Here is a 21413-nt window from a genome sequence, read left to right on the forward strand (position 1 = left end):
CAATATTTTTGTGCAAACGCTTGATTTTTTACATTTTACACTAATATAACGAAATGATTTTTTTTTTCTGCAAGCTCTTTTTTTGCGAACATTTTTTGTGGTAGTTTTTATGATTAAGTCTAACTTGCCACTTACAAATGAAATAATAATATCCACAAAAATATCTATGCACATGTAAAAAATGCATAACAATGGATAACACTCAATAAATCACAAATTGTTCCCCAACATTTAAACAAAATTTGGACTATAAAAAGTAAACTCCAAACTTAAAACTAGTGAACCCCAAACTAATTATTGGAGGAATTATGCAATTAGTTTGGGCCCTACAAGTAAGATAACAAACTATAGTTAAATTAGAATAAAGTTAGATGCAAATAAAATTAAAGTCAAACATACCACAACATATCTTCAAAGGTGAATTAGATCGAAATACCAAGACTAAATAGGGTCGTCATTAAGGATCTCGTTAGATGTGATTATTCGTTGGAGTTGGTTGTCTTGTTGGGATTGGTGTCCTAATTCTCCCGGAGTCTCGTAGTTTGTAAATTTTATACACATTGTTATGAATAAAATAAGAGTTATTTTATTTGCAATCATTCATATCCAATAGATAAAGATCCGTGGTTATTGTATGTAAACTTAAGCATATATATGAGATATACAAGTGGATCATGCCTTAAGTGATAACCTAAAAAGATTTATAGTATAAGGATTAAAGAGGGATACCTTATCCTGGTGACACTACGGATATGGTCCGCTTTGTAGAGGTTTACAAGTATTATAAACTATTACAGATGGTCTGATCCTGACCATTCATGTGTAGACATGCGAGCGAAGGTGTTTAATACAAAGAGTTTGTATAAGACCAGACCACGAGATGATTCGTCTCTTTATATAACATCATTGATACTTGAGACTTACATCTCATTTAAACAACCATAGGTGACATGACCTTAATCCTGAGTGTTGTGGGAACCTCTGCCTTTGAGGGCGGTCCTTTGATTAGTATGGGTGAAAGTGGCCAGATTGTCAACTCAATAAGCCTACCTTTTTGGGGATTTATTTGATTGGGGAGTTGGGAACTTAGTTACACAAGATGGAATTCACTTCTTCCCCAAAGCAGGGATAAGTAGATAGATTGCTCCCTTAAAGGTTGATTCTAGGTCTTGAACATAGTGGTCACATCTTTTTGAAAGAGAGGACTCAGTCATAGTAGGACTATGACTTATGTTCATTAGAGGAATCAGTGGTACTTAAGGAGTTAGATGTAACTATGGGGGCAAAACGATATATTGGCCCAGTTGTACTTACAAGCGATCTGTGAAGGATTATTGCACTATTGATTGGTTGATATGGACACAAAAATATATCTGTAGTGAGGAGAATGCAGTTGTCGGTCTTTAGTGGAGTGCCCGGTAGTTAACTGATGGTGGATCTCATGACTAAAGAGTTTAGTCAATTATTCACGTACCATTAGAGCTTCAAGCTACAGGTTTGTAAGGTCCCCTTAGTAGCTCAATGGATTCAAGTTGAGAATCAGTTCTTGGGATTAGTTTGAAGTGTTCAAATTAACAAGAGGAAATTCAATTATATATGATATAATTGGTGTGTTATATGAGATACATCAAGTGGAGGATTAATGTAAATATGATTTACATTAGGTACCATAAAATAGAAAAAGAACTATGATTTATATGTTTCATGAGATGAAATATTAAAACTATAGGTTATAAATATAATATGGTAAGTTGGTTATCATATTTATTTATAATAATATTAATTATTTGATAATTATCTCTTTTTCTCTAATAACCAATTGAGTGGGAGGTTATTGGTGAAGGAAATCGAGCATGAGGATTTCCATGAGCAGTGGAAATATCATTTCAAATTACAATCATATATGAACTTTACAATTACAGTCACAAACAGAAACATATGGTTATGCTTAATTACAGAAATTACAGCATGTAATACATATGATCAAGTACAAAAGCTACACACTTTTGTAGACTTATCGCCAAGCTCCTTGATCACGAATGCTCGAACACAGCAACACAACAATCACGAACATTCATCCAACACAACCGCTACACTGCACGAACACTGTGCACTCAAACTCAGCGATCGCCTAGGTCATGAACACCCCAAACAATATGCTTAAATTTACATAAGATAACCATAGAGTTTTGTTTATTGGATATGAGCAAATGCCAGAATGAAATAACAATTATTTTATTCATAAAACAATATGTATAATTACAAACAACGAGACTCTGGGAGAATTAGGACACCAATCCCAACAATTGGTGGTTTTATGGTAACCGTGAGATAAAAGGAAAAATGTTTTCCTAATTTGGTAGTGTTTCCATTTTCGAAAAGTAACTCACGGTGAAAGCTATCAAGAGAAAGTGTTTCACTAAGCGATAGTTATAGAGAGACTAACGATCATAGAGTTTAACTATGCGATAGTTCATCAGCTGATCGTGGCTAAACGATCGCGTGGCTTTGTCTATTTGATAGGCTTCCATTTACTATATAATTGAACATATCATCTATACGACAGATAGCTTCCTATCTCCCACTTGCTCGATCGTCTAAACGATTGTTGTCCTCCAGTCTCTTCCTTAAGCCAAGTCTATATAGAGTCCACAACTCCTGGATTCTCACACCGAGAATACCAAGGTAACCATTGTGGTGGTGTCTTCACTCACTTCATCAATGAGTGTGACTTGATTGGTTCGTGGAGGTCGTTCGTTGGGTTCGTGATCGTTGTGTTTGTTATGTTCGTGTTGTGCACCGGTCGTTGTGTTCGATGGTTGTGTTGTTGTTATTGGACGTTTTGAGTTTGATCGAGGGAGTTTGAAGAATGTTTCTTCAAAGGTATGCATACTCTATCCCTTAATACTTTTTGTAAGTATGTTGTAATTTCTTGTTGTGCATGACCTGTTAGTTTCCATTCTTGTATTGTAATTGTTTGTGTTCAATTTCGAATGGAATTTGGAACGATGCTTCCGCTGCTCATGAAAATCCTCATGTCTTATTTCCTTCACATCTAAGGTGAATGTTAGTGTTAGTTGACAGAGATGATATTCACCAGAGTTGATAATCAAAGATGATCTTTTTTGGAGTTGTTGTCGAAGGTAGTTGCTGGAGCTTGGAGTTGGTCGTCAGAGTTGGTCGCTGGAGCCTGGAATTGGTCATCAGAGTTGGCTAAGCGAAGGTGATCATCATAATTGCTTGTGTGAAGGTGGTCACTGGAGTTGGTTGTCAAAGGTAGTTACCGGAGCCTGGAATTGGTCGTTCGAGTTGGTCGATGAAGGTGGTTATCAAAGTGTGATATTGGTAATCGTTGATGGTGGCCTATGGGTGGAGTCATTAAAAACATTGAGGAGGGGGGGAGGGGGGAAAAGAGTTGGGGTGAGGATTGGAGTGAGTTGGTAAAAAATCCTAACTCAACTCTACCAATATTTACAGTTGGTGAGGCAAACATGGAGTTGGTAAATTACCAACTTAACTCAACCCATGTTGGTGCACTAAACACCCCGTTATTCAATTTTTTTGATTTGGAAACCCCATTCAACCTTAATTTAATCTTCCTCTTCTCTTCCTTTTTTTCCTCTAGTGTTTAGGGTTCCTAATTTTCTCACATTTAGTCGATGTTTTGTGGATTCAATTTCTATAAAATTTTGTTTACTTTTTCTTGAATTTTAGGATCCTTTTCTCTTCCTTTTTTTTTTATACGCGTTTTTCTCCTTTTTTTTTTTTTTTTATTCCTCTAATTCCACTTTTCAGATGTAAACTTTCCTCTTGGTTTTCTTCTATATGCGTTGCTAGGGTTGATGCCCTAAACTTTCATTAAGTCTTGTAATTTGTAAACATTGTATTGAACAAACGCTTGTGATGTAATAATATATGATATTTTCTTCACTATTGTCTATGAAACATTGAATGTTTTAATTGCTTTACCACAAACCAATAAACTAAGATCCCTGGTTATCGTTTTAACTTAAGCATGTATGTGGAGACATACAGGTGGATCATGCCTTAAGTGATAACCAAAATGGTCTGTAGTATATGGATATAGGAGGGAAACCTTATCTTGGTAACGTTACGGATGCGACCCGCTTTATAGAATAGTTACAAATGTTGTAACTTGCTACAGATGGTCTGATCCTGATCATTTATGTGGAGACATACGAGCGGGGGCATCTTATACGAAGGAGTTTGTATAAGACTGGACCATAAAGAGTTATAGTCTTGTTATATAACGTCGTTCATGACAAAGACTTCACTTCACTAGGATGACCATAGGTAACATGACCTGAATCCTGAGTGAGTTGGGAACTCTTGCCTTTGAGGGCGATCCTTTGATTTGCATGGGTGCAAGTGGCCAGATTTTCAACTCAAACCTACCACTTTGGGGATTCGTCTGATTTGGGAGCTAGGAACTCAGCTACACAAGATGGAATTTACTCCTTCTTCAAAGTAGGGGTAAGTAGATAGATTGCTCCCTTAAAGGTTGATTCTGAGGCTTGAACGATGTAGCACCATACACCTTCTCATGGCCCGAGAGGTGTACACACGTAGTAGGACTACGTTGTGTTGTTCATTAGAGAGATCAATGGTACTTAAGGAGTTAGATGTAACTACAAGTGCAAAACGATAAATTAACCTAGTTGTACTTACGAGCATATGTGAAGGGTTATCGTATTGTTGATTGGTTATATCCGATGGACACAGAAATATATCTGTGGTGAGAAGAGTGCAGTTGTCGGTATTTAATTGAATACCTGGCAGTTAATGGATGGTGGATCTCGTGGCTAAAGAGTTTAGTTAGCTATTTATGGACCGTTGGAGCTTCGAGCCATAGGTCCATAAGGTCTCCTTGATAGCTCAATGGATTTAAGTTTAGAATCAGTTTTTGGGTCAGTTTGAAGTATTCAAATTGACAAGAGAGAGTTCGATTATATATGATATGATTAAACTGGTCAATTATATATGATATAGTTGACATGATGTATGAGATACATTAATTGGAGGAAAATGATATAAATATGATTTATATCTAGTGGAGGAGAAAAGGACTATGATTCATATGTTGCATATGATGTGATATTAAACCATATGTTATAAATATAATATGATTATATTTATTTTCTAATTAAACAATTATGAGATAATTGTTGGCAGTTTTTTCTCCGTAACTGAATGAGATAGTGGGAGGTTGCAATCAGTTTTCGAAACTGAAGGATAAAATGAAAATAAATTACATTTTGCAAGAAATCAGATAATCGCTACATGAATTAGTACACTGCCCATCACCTAGCAAACGAGAGCATAAATGATAGCTTAAAGTTTACTAAACGATCATGTACATGCAAAGCGATTTACCTAAACGATCGTATAAACGATCAAACCCCTTTTACTACACAATCGTGCACCTTTTACTAAACGATCAAGTAGTTGTCTATACGATAGATTTCAGATATCTTCCACGTGCTTGTTCATGGTAAACGATCGTTCCTTCCTCCTTCCCTCTACCAAATCCAACAGATCTCACATCTCCTGGATTCTCACTCCAAGAATACCGAGATTTCCAAGTGGTTGTGTCCTCCTTTCTGTCTGTTCGTGAGAAGTCCGTTTGGTGGTAGATGATAGTGAGATTTGGTGGACAATAGGCTTGATAGTCTCAACGACAGCGAGAGTTGCTGGCTTGACGAGAGCGAGAGTTCAGAGAAGAAAAGTCCTTCAACTAGTACGTCTCTCGTCCCTTTGTTGTTTAATAGTTCAAAGCATGTTGTAAGTTGTTGTTAAATGCATAACTTGTATGTTTGTTTGTGAATGCGGTGTTTTTGTCACAATGAATTTGGAACGATCTTGCTTCCACTCAGAGGTACTCTTTGATAAGAGTACCTTCATATATGTGTGCGGATGTGGGCCCATGCGGGTGTGGGCGCGTGCGTGCTTCCTGTATTTTAGACGTTTATTTTTAGTATTACTTTTTATGTATATACACACAATCATGATAGCTTAAATATTTTATATATTCTCTATAAGTTTTGATATACTAACATGATTGATCGAACCAAACATTCATTGTCTAAAGTTTAAGATTTTTTAACTGTTTAATCACATTCTTGAATAATCTTTATGGGTTTTATATTATGTCAACGAAATATAAATATAGATGTACTGATTATACTAACAATCAGTGTTGCTTACTTTTACTTGATGGATGTTATATTTATTTGGTTTTATATCCTAAAACCCGTGGTTTGTAAACAATAAACTTATTTTGTTAATCGATATAGATGTTATTGAATTTTAATTCAATAAAGTTGTTATTGAATGTTTGAATTGCTCATTTCGTTTTAGAAATAACCTCAATCCAATTGGCTATTACATGAGTACTTGAACTTTATATAGATACATAAGAGTAGATCAAGTTCGAGTAAACAGCGAAAATGGTCTATAGTATACGGATAAGATTAGGTAACCTTATTCTGGGGACACTATTGGATGTGGTCCACTTTGTAGATGTTACAATTGTTATTAAGCGCTATAAATGAACTGATCCTGATTTGTTCATGGGGAGACATGCAAGTGTGGGCATCTTATACAAAGAGTTTGTATAAGATCAGACCAAGAAGTAAGTCGCTCTTACTTTATAACATTGTTTACTATTTAAGACTGACTATTTCAAAATGATGACCCAAGTAACTTGACCTTAATCCTGAGCTAACTATGAACTCCTATTCATTTGAGATTATCCTTAGATATATATCCTGAGCAACATGTTGTTTTGGATTGCCTTTTCCATCGAATTGTTGAAACTTTGGAGGTTGATACCCAGCTGATATTCTCAAGTTATCGATTCTTTTGGTGTACGGCTTGGAGCACGAAAAAGAAGTTTGTGATGGCCTTCTATACTGAGCTCTTTTGGAGTTTGTGATCATATCCTATAGTTGTTGAACTGACAGGGAGGCGACAAAGGTGGATTGTGGCGGTTGACTTTCCTGCAAGACACTCTTTCCTCTATCATTGGGTTTGACAGCAGGAGTTTGACTTGTCTCTGCAATTTCTCCAGTTTGCATTTGATCTCTTAAGTCGACAATTTCTTGATCTCGCTCCTTAGTAACTTTCATTAAGAGATCTATTTTCTTTTCCATCTCTGCTATGGTCGACTCAACCGTTACATCAGTCATCATGACAGACACTACATCAAAGTGCAATTCTTTCTTTGATGGATCAAAAGTAGAAGCATAGTTGCCAAACAAGGGATTTTCTCTAATGACGATCCCACCTTTAGGAGATTCCATTAGTTGTTCCCAGATTTTCTCTGTGATGACAAAGCCTATTTAAGTGTCACTTGCGACAGTAACTTTGGATGCAACTTTCTTTGGTGCCATTGATTTGTTTGGATGTTGAGAGAGAGATGAGAGATAGAGAGGTCCCATTGGGCGTGCCAATTTGTTCACACGAGGTTTCTGAGGAAACTTAATTCATGGAATTTGAACTTTGTATTTGTATTGATTTCAATATAGCACGTATAATCTCTAATATAATAATTCCTTGATGCGTTCAAAATCAACTTTAATATTTAAACTGATTGATCTTCTTGGATGATCGGCCTTTGGGCTAGTTGACCTTCTTAGATGATCGACTTTTGGGCTTGTTGATCTTGTTGAATGATCGGTCTTTGGGCTTGTTGATCTTCTTGGACGATCGGTCTTTAGGCTTGTTGATCTTCTTGGACGATCGGTCTTTAGGCTTGTTAATCTTCTTGGATGATCGGCCTTTGGACTTGTTGATCTTCTTGGACGATCGGCCTTGGATGATCGGTCTTTGGACTTGATGATCTTTTTGGAGGATTAGTGTTCATACAACGCTTCCAGAGAAATTTGTTTCATGGAGTTGAACTTGAGTTGGTGTTGATGTTGATGTTAATTTGATGCAATGTGATTCGACCTCTAGTACTTGATCCTCTGATTCTCTCTTGATTGAATGTGTACGCTTGATGTATGGAAGTGGAGTGTGTGGATGCTTTTGAGCTTGGAGTCTTGGAAGGATGCTTGTATCTTTAAAGGACTTCAGTCTTCAAGTGCGGTCAGCTTCAAAAGTTAGGGAGTTTTTTTTATTGTTGGGAGAATTCTCTCTAGATCCTCTAAAGTGTAAAATTTCTGACCCCTCCAAATAAGAAGAGCTTCTCTATTTATAAAGTTCATAGGTAGGCTTGGACTTGGCCCTTGGGTTTGAGGAGATTGAATCTTCAGCTTGTAGGTTGTGAAGATACAGTCAGTTTATTGAAATCTTCTGATCTTCAAAGCTTCAAATAATTCAGATCTTCAGTTCTGCAGAATTTGAGAACTTCAATCTTTGAAACTTGAAAAACTTCAGTCTTCAACACTTGAGCTTGAGAGTGTTGATTTTCAAAAATTAGGAGCTTCAGTATTTGGATCTTGAGAGCTTAAGTCTTGGATCTTGGGAGCTTAATCTTTAATATGTCTTCTAATCTTCAAAACTTTAGTATGTCTTCTGATCTTCAAAGCTTTAGAGGAGTTGTGTTCTTCAGATCCTCGGATTTTCAGAACTTCAGATCTTCAGAGAGCTTTGGCCTTCAATTCTTCCAACCTCCCCCAAATGAAGACGTAAGACCTCTATTTATATAGGTTTCTCATAGGCTTTACATGGGCTTGGGCCCAACTGCTTTATTGGGCCCAAATTGGGCTTGAGCTTAATCTTTAATTTGGTCCAAAATTTCACCATGGACTTGAATTGGGTTGGGCCCGAGGGATTTTAATTACTCGGCCCGATCCAACTTATACTTTTCCAATAGACCCGGGCTTTCGTTGATGATGTGGCAACTTGTGATTTACCGAAATTTCTCATTCAACAAATATTTATTTTAATTTCATATAATCCTCTTTGAATTTTTTTTTTTTTAAAAAAAAAACAATTTTTCCCTACAAAATCTTTTTTATTTATTTATTTGGAATTGGATGATTTGGTTATCATTTTAATTTTATTAATATTTTTATTTCATGATAATTCGCAATTCACGTAGGGAAGAAATCTTCTTAATTTAGATTTAAATGATATGATTATTTCTAATTTCAAAGTTCGTTTTAAACTAAAATATTATTTCTTTTTTATGTAGACATAGGCCCTAAAAACTTATTTACAATGTTTTTATTAATTTTAAACTTTATTTCAAACAAATATTACTTTTTTTATTGGATAATACTTTAATTTCTTTGATTTAGAAAATTCATAATTTGTTATTCAATCTAGTCTGAATCTAAAATAAAAAACGAATGTATATAATTAATTAAATTTAATTTTAGGCACAATTATAAAAGGTATTCATAAAAAGGAAAAAGATGAGAGAGGAATTTAAACATGGGTTGAGGATTGAGATTCCTTTTCGATGGCAAATCTTATCAATATTTAATACTAAATTGTTTTACCATATAAAAAAATAGATTATAGAAGGAAAAAAACATCATACCAATTATAGAAGAATAGTTAGAGTTGGAGTTAACGCATGCATAATGGCTGCAAAAAAGAAAACAAAAACGAGAAAGAAAGAAATAAATAAATAATTGAATGAAAATTTGAAAGAAAAAGAGAAAGAGATAATTGAATGAAAATTTAGAGGGTCATGATTGAATTTATGAAGAAAATTTGATTTGATATTAAATCAAATTTCGAAAATAAATCAAAACTGAAACTATCTTTAAAAAAATGAGTCTAGGATACCATTTACATTAAAATGAAACTAATTTTTTAAAATATTAAGTATTATTCATGCTAAAAGATAAGAGAAGAATTTTTTTCTTTTGTAGGGGCAAAATAATTTATTTAATAATTTTAAACGTAAAATTACTTAATATATCTCTATAAGCATCACTAGAAAGGGCAAAGGGAAAATCGAATACATAATCATTTTAGATAGTATAAATATACATGGAGGTTTATTCCTAGAAAATTCAAATACAAAAAGAATATATTGTACTATATATATATCAAATAATTATTGTTTTTGTTTATAAGAGAGAGAATTTTTTATTTTTTATTTTTTTTAAAAAAAATGTGCCTTGTTTGTAGCTTTTGTAAAGAACATAGCTCTGAAAAGTTCATAATCAGGAGAAATTTTTCTTACATGTGCCTTTTGTTATAAATATTATTGTACATATTTCCTCGGCCGGCCATCATCGTGTGTGGATTGTGATCCATCACAGGCCCCAAATTATTCTTTATTAAAAAAATATAATAAAAAAAAAAATTTTAAAAACCTTACAATTTAGGGGCCTGGGTGGGAACACGAAACAATACAAAATTTCTCTCTCATCTAATTCTCTTCTCTTAATTTCTCTCTCCTCTTACCTATTCTAAAAAATAAAAAATAAAAAAATAAAATTCTCTCTCCTCTTCAACCAAGAAAAACTCCTCCAATTCCTCTTTTCGTAAATTCCCAAACCTGAATTTTAGGTGGTTTAAGGAGTAAAAAAAAAATCTTCATTCTATTTCTAGTTTCAATCTTTCTTTGTGATGGAAATTTTGATAAAATCATCTAAAAGCCAACAACAAAGGTTCTATCCACTACTATTATCTACTCAATTTGGATATCGTAGGAATTTGAAGATTGTTTCTTGTCCAATTTGATGATCTTGATGCTAAATGTTTTTTCTTTTTTTTTTTTTAAATTAAATTTATTGGTAGCTTTATGGGCTTGCTTTTTATTTGTTGGTATTGAAATTTATCAATATCCTCGTATTTTTGTTTGTGTCATAAATTTTGTTTAAGGTTAATTTTTTAATTGGGAGATAAAATGAATGATTAAGGCTCTTGAAGTTTTTTAATCTTCATTGATTGGTGACTAACGCTTTAAACAATTATTTACTAGGTGCTTTCGATCCTTTTGTTTTTCATTCTCTTACTTGGTTTTTTTTTTAAAAAAAAAACAATTTGATCATGGGTCCTGGAATTAAAAAAACATGATTTGGAGGTGAAAAACGTAAAAGAACAAAAAAAAAAAAAAAAAAAAATAGTATGAATTTAAGGTTGTTATATACTATGTACTGTATATTTTAAATTTAGTTTTATTTCTATTAAAATATATGCTCCATATACTTTGTCATGTATATGCATATATATATATATTTTTTAAATTGAGATGTATAGTTAGTTATTTTGAAATGTTTACTTTTTCCTTTTTTTTTTTAACACAAATTTTAGATTTTGACTTACAATTTAAAATTTCCAATTTTTTTTTTTTGGACTACATTTAATAGAGAATTACGGTTAAAAATCTTCATTTTCATTTATGCTTTGTTTTTTATGTAGATATACGAAGTTTATTTAAAATATACACACGGTTATTCCAAATGTATTTAGAACAAGTATTAATATATACTCCATATTTAATTTTAGTCTCATTTTTATTGAGATATATAGGCCTGATTATTGTGTAATATTGTAACTCATGAGGCCATTCATAGACAAAATGATGGATTTGAGACATTTTTATAATTTGACCTATTTAATTTGGCTATTAGTATAGGAAGCCCAAAATAAAATGGAAAGAAATACTTTTTGGGCCTAGTTTTTAGGACTAGTTGCATAAATAGAATTCAAGTGCAAAATAATAGAATATATAGTACAAGGATAAAATAATTGCATATATAGATCAAAAAATGGTAAAAGACTAAAAAACTCATGCCTAGCCACCATTTTGCTAGCTTCTTCCCAGTTTTCTCAAATTAAAAGCTATCAGTGATAGCCACTGATAGCTGCTATCAGCTGCTACCGATGATAGCTGCTATCAACTGCTACCAATGATAGTTGCTATCAGCGATAGCTTTCAATTTGAGAAAAATTAATACAATCTTGAAATATTAGCTTTTAATTTGCTACCAATTATCAGTAGCTATCATTTATTCACTTTCATCAATTGGAATCAACTTTGAAATATCAATATTTAAGGCTATCAGTGGCTATCAATGATAGATTTATAAATAGTAATCAACTTTGAAAGAAGACCAACACCTTTTATTACCACAATAGCTATCACTAATAATCTTTTATCATGTTATCACTGATAGCAGCTATCAATCGTTATCACTGATAGACTTTCATCAATTAGAATCAACCTTAAAATATTAAAACTTAAGACTATAAATGATAGACTTCTATAATTGGTTATCATCTTTGAAAGAAACTCGACATATAGATATCACCTAAGTTCTATCACTATTATCACTAGCGTCACTCATATTGTAGTTATCAGTGATAGCTTCTTTCACTGATAATATCATTGATAAGATGCTATCAATGATCTCACTGATATCATGCTATTAGTGATAGTTTCCTATCACCGAAACTTGCTATCAATGGTAGCTTCAATCACCAATAACATGCTATCAGATAGCTTCTATCATCGATAACGTGCTATCGGGTAGCTTCTATTATCGATAACATACTATAGTATTAGCTTCTATCACTGGTAACATGCTATCAGTAATAGTTTCTATGAATCATAACTACTGAACACCTTTTTGTCCCTTTCTTGTCCTTTCTAAACATTTATAAAAAGTCCTTTTTCTTTTCGATGATAGCTTCTATCACTAATAAACATGCTAGTAGTGATAACTTCTAGGTATTCCACTTACATTTTAGTTCGAGATTCAACTTTATTAATCAAATTCACTAAGTTGGCTATCAATGATAGATTTCTATAAGTGGCTATTAAATATGAAAATATAATCAAAGATTAAGCTATCAATGATAGAAAATATTAGTGGCTATCACCGATAGACTTTCATTTGCTATTTATATTTATTATTTGTTATAATAATCAAACTTGATGATTGGCTTGTTGAATTTAAGTCACTTATGAATTGAGTACTTTCAAGTCTTGGGTACGAAACTCAGCCTAAAAAAAAAAGAAGAAGAAAATATTCCAATAAAGGAAAGAAAAATTTTAAAAATAAGAGAAAGAGAAGAAACAAAAATTGAAAAAAGGAAAGAAAAATTAATAGAAAAAAAGGAAGCAAAAATTGGAGAAATGAAAGAATTTTTTTTTTTTTTTTTAAAAAAAAAGGGAAAAAGCAGAAAATCGGAGAAAGAAAATAAAAAATAAAGGAAAGAAAAAGAAATGAAAAAAGAAGGAAATAAAACAAAATAAAAAAATAAAAGAAAGAAGCAAAAACCAGATAAAGGAAAGAATAAAATTAAATTAAAAAAATAAAGAAAGAAAGGGAAGAAGAAAAAAACGGAGAAAAAATGATAAAAGGGAGGGAAGAAGCAAAAATAGAAGAAAATAAAGAAAATAAAAAGACTAAAAAAAGTGTGTAACAAGATAAGACAAGGGAGGGCAAAGTTGGAAATTACAAAAAAATTCAAAGATTAACTAGTCAACTCATCTATATTTGTAAATATTTTAAAAATGTAATATATTTTTAAATTTGTTCTCTTATTCTACTATCTATTACAAATATTTTTTATTCAACCTCAAAATCTCAAACTATTATATTCGTAGTCCTTAGGTTTTGAGTTTGAATTTCAGTTTGGTCCATAGTCTCAAATATTATACTTTTAGTCCATAAGTTTTGAGTTATGTTTCAACTTGATCTATAGATTTCAAGATTTATACTTTTAACCTTGATTTTTCACTTCATATTCACTTTCAATTTGGGCGTTCATGTCTATTAATTAATTCAAAATAATTATGAAGTGAAATTTTAAAATTAATTTTAGTAATGGAAAAAATAGTGAAACTTGATTAATTATAATTCTTTTAATCCTCTTAAATTAATTGGTAGATTTGACAATTATGATTGAAACAAGTGAAAAAATGAGGTTAAAAATATAGATTTTGAAACATAGATTGAAACAAAATCCAAACCTCAGGTTAAATTGGAACGACTTTGAAAAAATAAAGTGGATCTAACACATAATACAAATGTCAAGCACAATGTTGTAAACAATATGTAAGACAAATGGACAACACCGAAACAAATAAAAATATAAAAATACCAAGATTAGTAATTCAGTTCGTTGAATATACCTACGCCTAAGGGTTGTATGCCCGATAGAAAGAAACTCCACTATATAAAGAGTTTAGCAATTCAACGAAACATATTTATCTGATAAAAACTCACGACATCTATAGCTTCCTCTTCAATTTCAACTTAGGCTCTCTCTAAGTTTAAGCCCCCTCGCTTCTGTAATAATACTTCTCCAAACTTTATATGAGATCCTCCTTAATACAACATACTTAGACTCCTCTTAAGCGTGATATTCTCTCACTCTTCATAAGCAAGCTTTTCTCAAGTTTTATTTGTGCTCCCCTCAATACAATATCAAAAAGAAAAACTCATCTCAAGTTCTATAATGGTTGTAAAAAATACAACATTAAAGAGGAATACAAATGTAACATCCCAATTTTTTCCATTAAATTATCTTGAAATATTTGGCCATTATTTTGATAAATTTGGACTAAAAGTTTAATTTGGGAGGCAAGATAATTAATTTAAAAGATATTTGTAAAGAATTTGAATTTTAATTCAATTTAAGAAAAAATTTGATTAATTTACTTGGAGAAAGTGTGATTTTAAATTCATTAAATATTTGGAAGGATGTAATTTATCTCAACTATTGGATTGTATATTCTCTTTAATTTTGGTTTGGAGCCAAAATTAAGTCAATTGGTTTGAGATTAATTAAGAGATTTGAAGATTTTGAATTATTTTGGATAAAGATTTAAAAATAAAGAAAAGGAAAATATTTAGAAAAGATTGGATAATAGATTTGGAATTTTTGGATTATTTTGGATAAATATTTGAAAAAATTAGGATTTTAGAAATTAAAAAGAAATTGAAATTTAAGAAAAAAGGGAAACTGTGGTTTTAAATTTTGTCCTCTTTAATTTTTGAGTTTGGATCCAAATTAAAGAAGACGATTAATTTAAATTGAGTTGGTAAGAAAAATTTGGATTGAAATTAAATTAATTAGATTATAGAATTTCTAATTTAGTTAGATTGTGAAATTTTTAATTCAATTAGAATATGTATTTTTTTTAGAGAAAACGACTTATTCAAAAAGGAAATCTAATTTATTTACTACTTTAATTATTGGTTTTCTAAAAGATAGATTTTCTAATTAGATAAAGTGTCATATACACAAAGGAAATCTAATCTATCTAATACTTCAAGTTATGGAATCCCAAATAATTTAAGATTATCATTATTTTTCCTAGCTAAATATAGTCATCCACTTCATTCCAAAGGAGGACGATTAGAGAGAAAAATTCCTATTACTTTCATTTTTTTAGTCATTTGTCGTGCATCGGCCGGTCACCGCCGTTTGCTGGATTTTTATTTGGTGAGTATTAAGATTATGGAACTTTTTGGCTTAGTTAAATGTTGTGAATTGGATTTTAAATCCTAAATTATGGTTTATACGTAGATTTGAATCTTTGAGTGAAGTTTGGAATAAATTTGGAGTAAACAAAACTTTTGGAACATTAATTCAAGTTTTTGTTGGAGATTGATTTCTTAGATTAATTTTAAAATTTTAATCCTGGATTAATTTTGAAATTTCAATATGAGGTAAGTGACTTTCTACTAGTTCGCGTTCAAACTAGTCATTCCTCACACTTTAACTATTTACTTTAGACTGCTTGGATGACTTTCTCAAGGTTGATAAGACCGATTGGACTGATCATTTTAGACTGTTTGGACTGTTAATTTTTTTGACTAATTAAACTGCATGATTTAATGATATTGACTGAATGAATTGTTTCGATCATGATGATATGTACAGTTGACTGAGGATATAATGATAATTTTACCCCTAAGATAAACGATTGTAAATATAACACAGGAGTTATATGAAAACTGATGCATGTTAAGTTATAGGTTTCTTGTTAGCTTTTCTTATATAGGCAGGTGTACACATATGATTGTATTTGTGTACATTTATGACTGATCGTGTACCTTCGAGTTACACTACTATGACTGATGTGTGTTCATTCAGGTTCACGTTACGAATGATTTGTGTACGTTCGAGGTACATACTGTAACAGTTACAACTGATTTGTGTACCTTCAGGATACACATTATGACTGATGCATATTCTTTCGGGATCACGTTTATGATTGATATGTGACCCTTCGGGATCACCACGACTGATATGATGGGTATACACTGATGCCTAGATAGACTAGTTAATAGGTTACTTGGAGGGCCCAGTAGGGGTCACTTACTGAGTATTGTTATACACATTTTTCTCCTTTATGTTTAAGGTAATGACAAGAATCGATTGACGAGTGACAGACGAACTCGTGACAGAGCCATATGGGAACAAAAGAAACTGCTTCCACCCAGTTTATGTTTTTTCGTTAGTCAGTTGAATGTTTTGAAACTAGAATTTAATGTTAGACGGAAAATTTAATGTTTTGAATGTTTTCTTTGTGAATGTTTTTAGAGATCCCGATTAAAATTTTTTTATTTATTTAATAAAATGATTTGAAATAGTCATCCTTGTTTTAATAAATTTTTGCTATAATAGTCAAAATGTTTTGAATGTAAATGTGCATTATGTCGTAACGGCCCTCGTCAGAGTACTCGAAAGGTCGTGTGGTTACACTAAAGATTTTTATAACAATACATGTTGAGATTTAGACAAACCCCAAGCTCAAAACTCTCAAAGGACACAACCTTTTTAAACAAAGAAGCTAAACCTAAAAAAGAACAAAACCACAATAAATGCATAGAAAAATACAATAGGCCACGAAATCTGCAAAATCCCATTGATAGACAAAAAAAAAAATAATTTGTAGAATATGTTATCCATCACTTAACAATGTCAATCAAGTGATGTTGACATAATTCAAGACATGTTGCACAAGTTTTGCTTGTAATAAAACCAGTCAATCATACTGCAGTAACAAGTTTGAAATGATCTGAAACGATAAAAGTCTCGTATTGACTGAATAGGAAGATGATCATGAATTTATAAAAGAAAACAAGATATCAGACCTTTCAAGTGAAACAAAATAATGTATTTTTTAAAAATTGAAAAAAAAAAAAAAAAAAAAAAAAAAAAAACAAGAAAGAGAGAAATAAATGCATAGATAGTGGAAATGAAGTGGCAATGTCCTTGTGTTTGATATGTTGGTCTGATCTGAGCCATTTTCAGAGTTCAGACACCCATTACACCTTTGTATTTGGAAACAATGGTTAGGTGTATGCTTTTAAAGATTTTTCGCTACTTTCCAACTTCCAATTTTCCATTATTCATTTCTTTCTTACTCTTTTTTTCTTTAATTTTTTTTAAAGAACCCATTAAATACATTAAATGGAAAAAAAAAAAAATCTGCAGATCTACCTTGAAATTGTGTGTTGTTATTATTATTATTATTATTATTTTCCTCTCTATTTTTTTTTTAATAATATGAAGAATCGTGGCTTAGCTGTCTGCATTAATATTGTAAAATTTTGCATTGAAACTCTCGCATTTCAGTCTCATCTTAATCAAACAATTATCTTTCTTTTGACTTGTGGCGTTTAATTACACAATTTTATTAACTTAAATTAAACAAAAATTATGAGTTGGAGATAATTTTTTGAATGTTGATTGGATTTACAAGTGCTTTCCAATCATCGTACTGGATTTGTTATCGTCAATTTTTAGTATTATTTGTTCTTTTAAAAAAGTGCTTTTTTTAAGGTAGTTTTAGAATAAACACTTTTTTTTTTTAATTTTTAAAAACGTTAAATTCTTTTATCATAATTTAATAATTAGTTTCCTTCAATAAATTTTTCTTTTAAATTAATTTTTTTTTTTACAATTTTTCCCACGTTTAATGATAGTATTTTGTTTTAATTAAGTTTATAAAATCTATTTCTACGGATGGTTTATTTTGTTTTCTTACATTTTTTAAAAAAATATTCATAAAAGCTAGATTACAAAAAACAACAAAATTAATAGCGCTTATATAATTAATTTTAAAAAATTGACTAAAAATAAAAATAGTTATTGAATGTGACATTCAGACTTCATGTGATAACTATTTAAGTCATGTTTGATAATCATTTAAAGCTCATTTGATAATCATTTGGTTTTTTAAAATTACTATGTTTTTTCTTAATTTTTTACCCATAGTTTTCAAATCTTCTATGCAAACATTTGAATTCTTTGTTAATGTAAAGAAAAATAAGTTTTTGAAAACTATTTTTAATTTCAAAATTTGGGTTTGATTTAAAAAACAATCCTAAATTGTAAACAACTAAATGTAGAAACCAATAGATGAAAGTGATATTTGTAAATTTAATTTTCAAAACAAAAAATTCAAAAACCAAAAGACTACCAAAAGATTTTGGTTTTTGTTTTTGGATTTCATTGATTAAATTTATAAGCATTGCCACCATTTCTAAGTTTTTTTTGTTTTGTGTTATCAACTTTCTACCAATATTTTCAAAAACGAAACTAATTTTTTAAAACTAAAATAAATGCAATCAAATTCTTGATATTATAATTTGATTAAGAATTGAAAGAGTTGTTTTAAGTAAGATAAGAAGCAAGAGAACTAATTGCACACAAACATGAATTTAACAAAAAAAAAAAAAAAAAAATCTAAAATTTCATTCTAAAAGTACTAATGTACTCAAAAGTCGTTTCAAATCGTACTTCTTTTTCAATATTCTCATATTTAAAAAAGGAAAACAAAAACAAAAGAAAAAAAAAATAGAGCTTACCAATTATCTTAAATACAATTTAAAGATAAACAAATAGAGAGAAAATAGAGTGATGGAAAGGAATTGAACTTCATTTTTGGTTGGTCCAATAGAAAACAATGAAAACAATCAAACTTTGTTAACTCAATTGACATTTAATACGTGTTATTAATCAAGACTTGAATCTCTCATTTTCTATGGTGCTAAAAAGAACTAAAAAAAACTGAGAGAAGACAACATTAATGAACTCGACAACTTAAGAGTTAGCCACAAATCTGAAAAACATTAGCATTGATCATACAACAAAAAAAACTAAAAGATTAATTAAACAAACTTTGATTCTAAAACTTAAAAAAAAAAAAAAAAAAAAAAAAAAAAAAAAAAAACCGGGTTGAAACAAGAAGCTCTACATTCCCTTCTCAACTCTTAACTAAACTTCTCCCTCTTTCTAGAAATCAATCTCCACGTCTTTGCAACTTGATCCTCCTGCATTTTGTACCTGAGAAAACACCCATCCAAAACTACCCCTTCAATAAGAGTTAATATTGCAACAGTCACATTGAGTAATTTTTTGTTGGTAATTTTTTTTTTACCTGGTGAGAGGAGTTTGCCCTAGTACTAGGTGAAGAAGATGACCAACCGAACGACCTTTTGCCACCGCCGACATCACGGCTGCCGCTAGAGCCGTCGTTTCTACACCCTTTCTTGGAAGCATTATTTTGGGACTTTTTCAAGCCAAGAAAGCCCTTCCATCGGCCCCTAGACGTAGGGCGCTGCAAAGCGTCATTGTCGTCGTCCTCGTCTCCCTCCTCTTCCTCGATGAGAAGCTCGTCTCTAAGAGTAGTAGCCGTTCTATTAGTGTCCTTATAAGGGAGAAGGCGGCCCTCGAAAAAGAGCTCGTCGGCCGTCATCATGTTGTAGTTGGAGACGGAGAATTCGAAATCGGAGGAGGACGAGACGGGGGCCGGGGCAGCGGCAGAGCGTTGTTCTTGGTGTTTGAGGGATTGCTGGATATCGACGAAGTCGCTCGAGAAGGAGATTCGAGGGCTGCTGGCCGGAGCACGGCGGTGGAGGGACTTGTGGTCGGAGTTGTTGTACATGTCTAAGCATGCCATGAGAGACTTCAAATCAACATGGAGGAAGGAAGGAACAAAAAAATAAATAGTATGTAGTATAACAGTATGAACAAACAATGTTACTTAACAAACCTACCTATTTATATGTGTCATCTTTGCTTTTGACGGCTCTGGCCTTTCTTTCTTTTTTATTAGGAAATTGCATAAGGATATATTCTAGAGATTTCAACTTTTAACTTGGGGATGATTATTAATGCTTTAATGGTTGAGTTCTTATTAACATTTTATATATATATTCAAAATTTTAATAGACAAGACATTGTTAAAATGTTGTTTTCTATCTAAAAACGTCAAATGGATATTCCCTTAATCCATTTGTTATAGTTGTAAATTTGTTACACGAAAATATATATGTTAATCTTTTCATTTATACATCATTTTTATCCATAATAAATATATCTTTGGTAATTCTTATATATATCATTTTGTTTCATTGATGTACTTAATATAAAATAAGTGATTAATATGTGTATATGATATGTACAAGTTCTTACATTTGTATCATTTTTGCAAAAAAAAAAATAAATAAAAAATAAAAAAAATAAAAGTTTAGAAAAAGAGGTTTATTGTGTGACAATAATTAATCGACTATTATTTTGAGGTAGGATATGCTATTTTTTGTGATAGAGATAAATACGCTATATAAAAAATCTCACCGATACTCTATTATATTGTAAAGTTATTAATAAAATATTATTACTTATATTTGTATATATAATACCAATAAAAAGATTTTTAACATGTGTAAAAGGTTCGAAATGTTATTTTCTATGAGGGTACAAAATATTTATTTATTTATTACCATTATTTCAATTTTCTTATTTTCAATAAATTTTTTTTCTAGAATTATAAGCATATATATATCATTATTGATAAATTATATGGTGAAGTTATAAGAAAATCTCTTTGAGTATTGGAATTGTCTGCAGTCCTTCCATACTATGTTGATTCTTTTGACGTTGGCAAGGTAGATGATCAGATGATCTCCACGATTGAGATTGTCCGTGACCTTTGTATTAGGAGGAGGAGCCAACCTAGCTATAAACTTGCAATGAAACTATTAATTTATAACATATGTTTTGATGTCCCATCCTCATTTTTTTTTTTGTTAATAAAATTGTTAAAGTTTAAACACAAATTTTTTTTAAAAAAAAAACATTAAAGGCTCCAATTATTTAAGAATATATATAAGACACACACATACATGCATGGCATTCGATGATGTGATGTTTTGTCATGACATTTTTTAACTGTATTCAATTATGACCAATCTTTGACTCTGCAGTCCTAAAGTCTATTGTTTTTCTCTTGGATATGTGTCATTTAGGTGGTGTTTTTTGCTTTTTGTGAAGCTCGTTTTAATTTTTTTTTTTCTCCATTTTTTCCCTTATTTCTAGCTCCCTATCTTTTTAATTAATTATTTTGCCAATGAGATCTATATATATATATATAAATCTCCATACCGAATTCGGTGAGTCGAGTTCGATTATGAAGTTTTAATTTCATTCCATTGAATTCTAAAATTCTTTACTCC

At 31.1% G+C, this 21413-nt stretch overlaps 1 protein-coding gene across 1 annotated transcript; it reads right to left on the reverse strand.

The window, feature by feature from the left end:
• Nucleotides 1-19128: 19128 nt before the first annotated feature.
• On the reverse strand, nt 19129-19982 carry LOC120089319. Its single transcript, XM_039046754.1, has 2 exons — nt 19337-19982; nt 19129-19242 (listed from the first exon to the last, which is right to left on the reverse strand). The coding sequence occupies exons 1-2, from the start codon at nt 19856-19858 to the stop codon at nt 19192-19194; spliced, it is 573 nt and encodes a 190-aa protein (XP_038902682.1). The 5' UTR covers nt 19859-19982; the 3' UTR covers nt 19129-19191.
• Nucleotides 19983-21413: the final 1431 nt, after the last annotated feature.

This window comes from Benincasa hispida, chromosome 10 (assembly GCF_009727055.1).
Source record: "Benincasa hispida cultivar B227 chromosome 10, ASM972705v1, whole genome shotgun sequence".
NCBI classification, from domain to species: Eukaryota; Viridiplantae; Streptophyta; class Magnoliopsida; order Cucurbitales; family Cucurbitaceae; genus Benincasa; species Benincasa hispida.

What these genes read in the sequence shown, in the direction of transcription:
- LOC120089319 (XM_039046754.1), bottom strand. Translation starts at nt 19,858, where the DNA reads ATGGCATGCTTAGACATGTACAACAACTCCGACCACAAGTCCCTCCAC. An exon ending in GGGCAAACTCCTCTCACCAG is followed by an intron (nt 19,243 to 19,336) that starts GTAAAAAAAAAA and finishes GTGTTTTCTCAG; the next exon opens with GTACAAAATGCAGGAGGATC.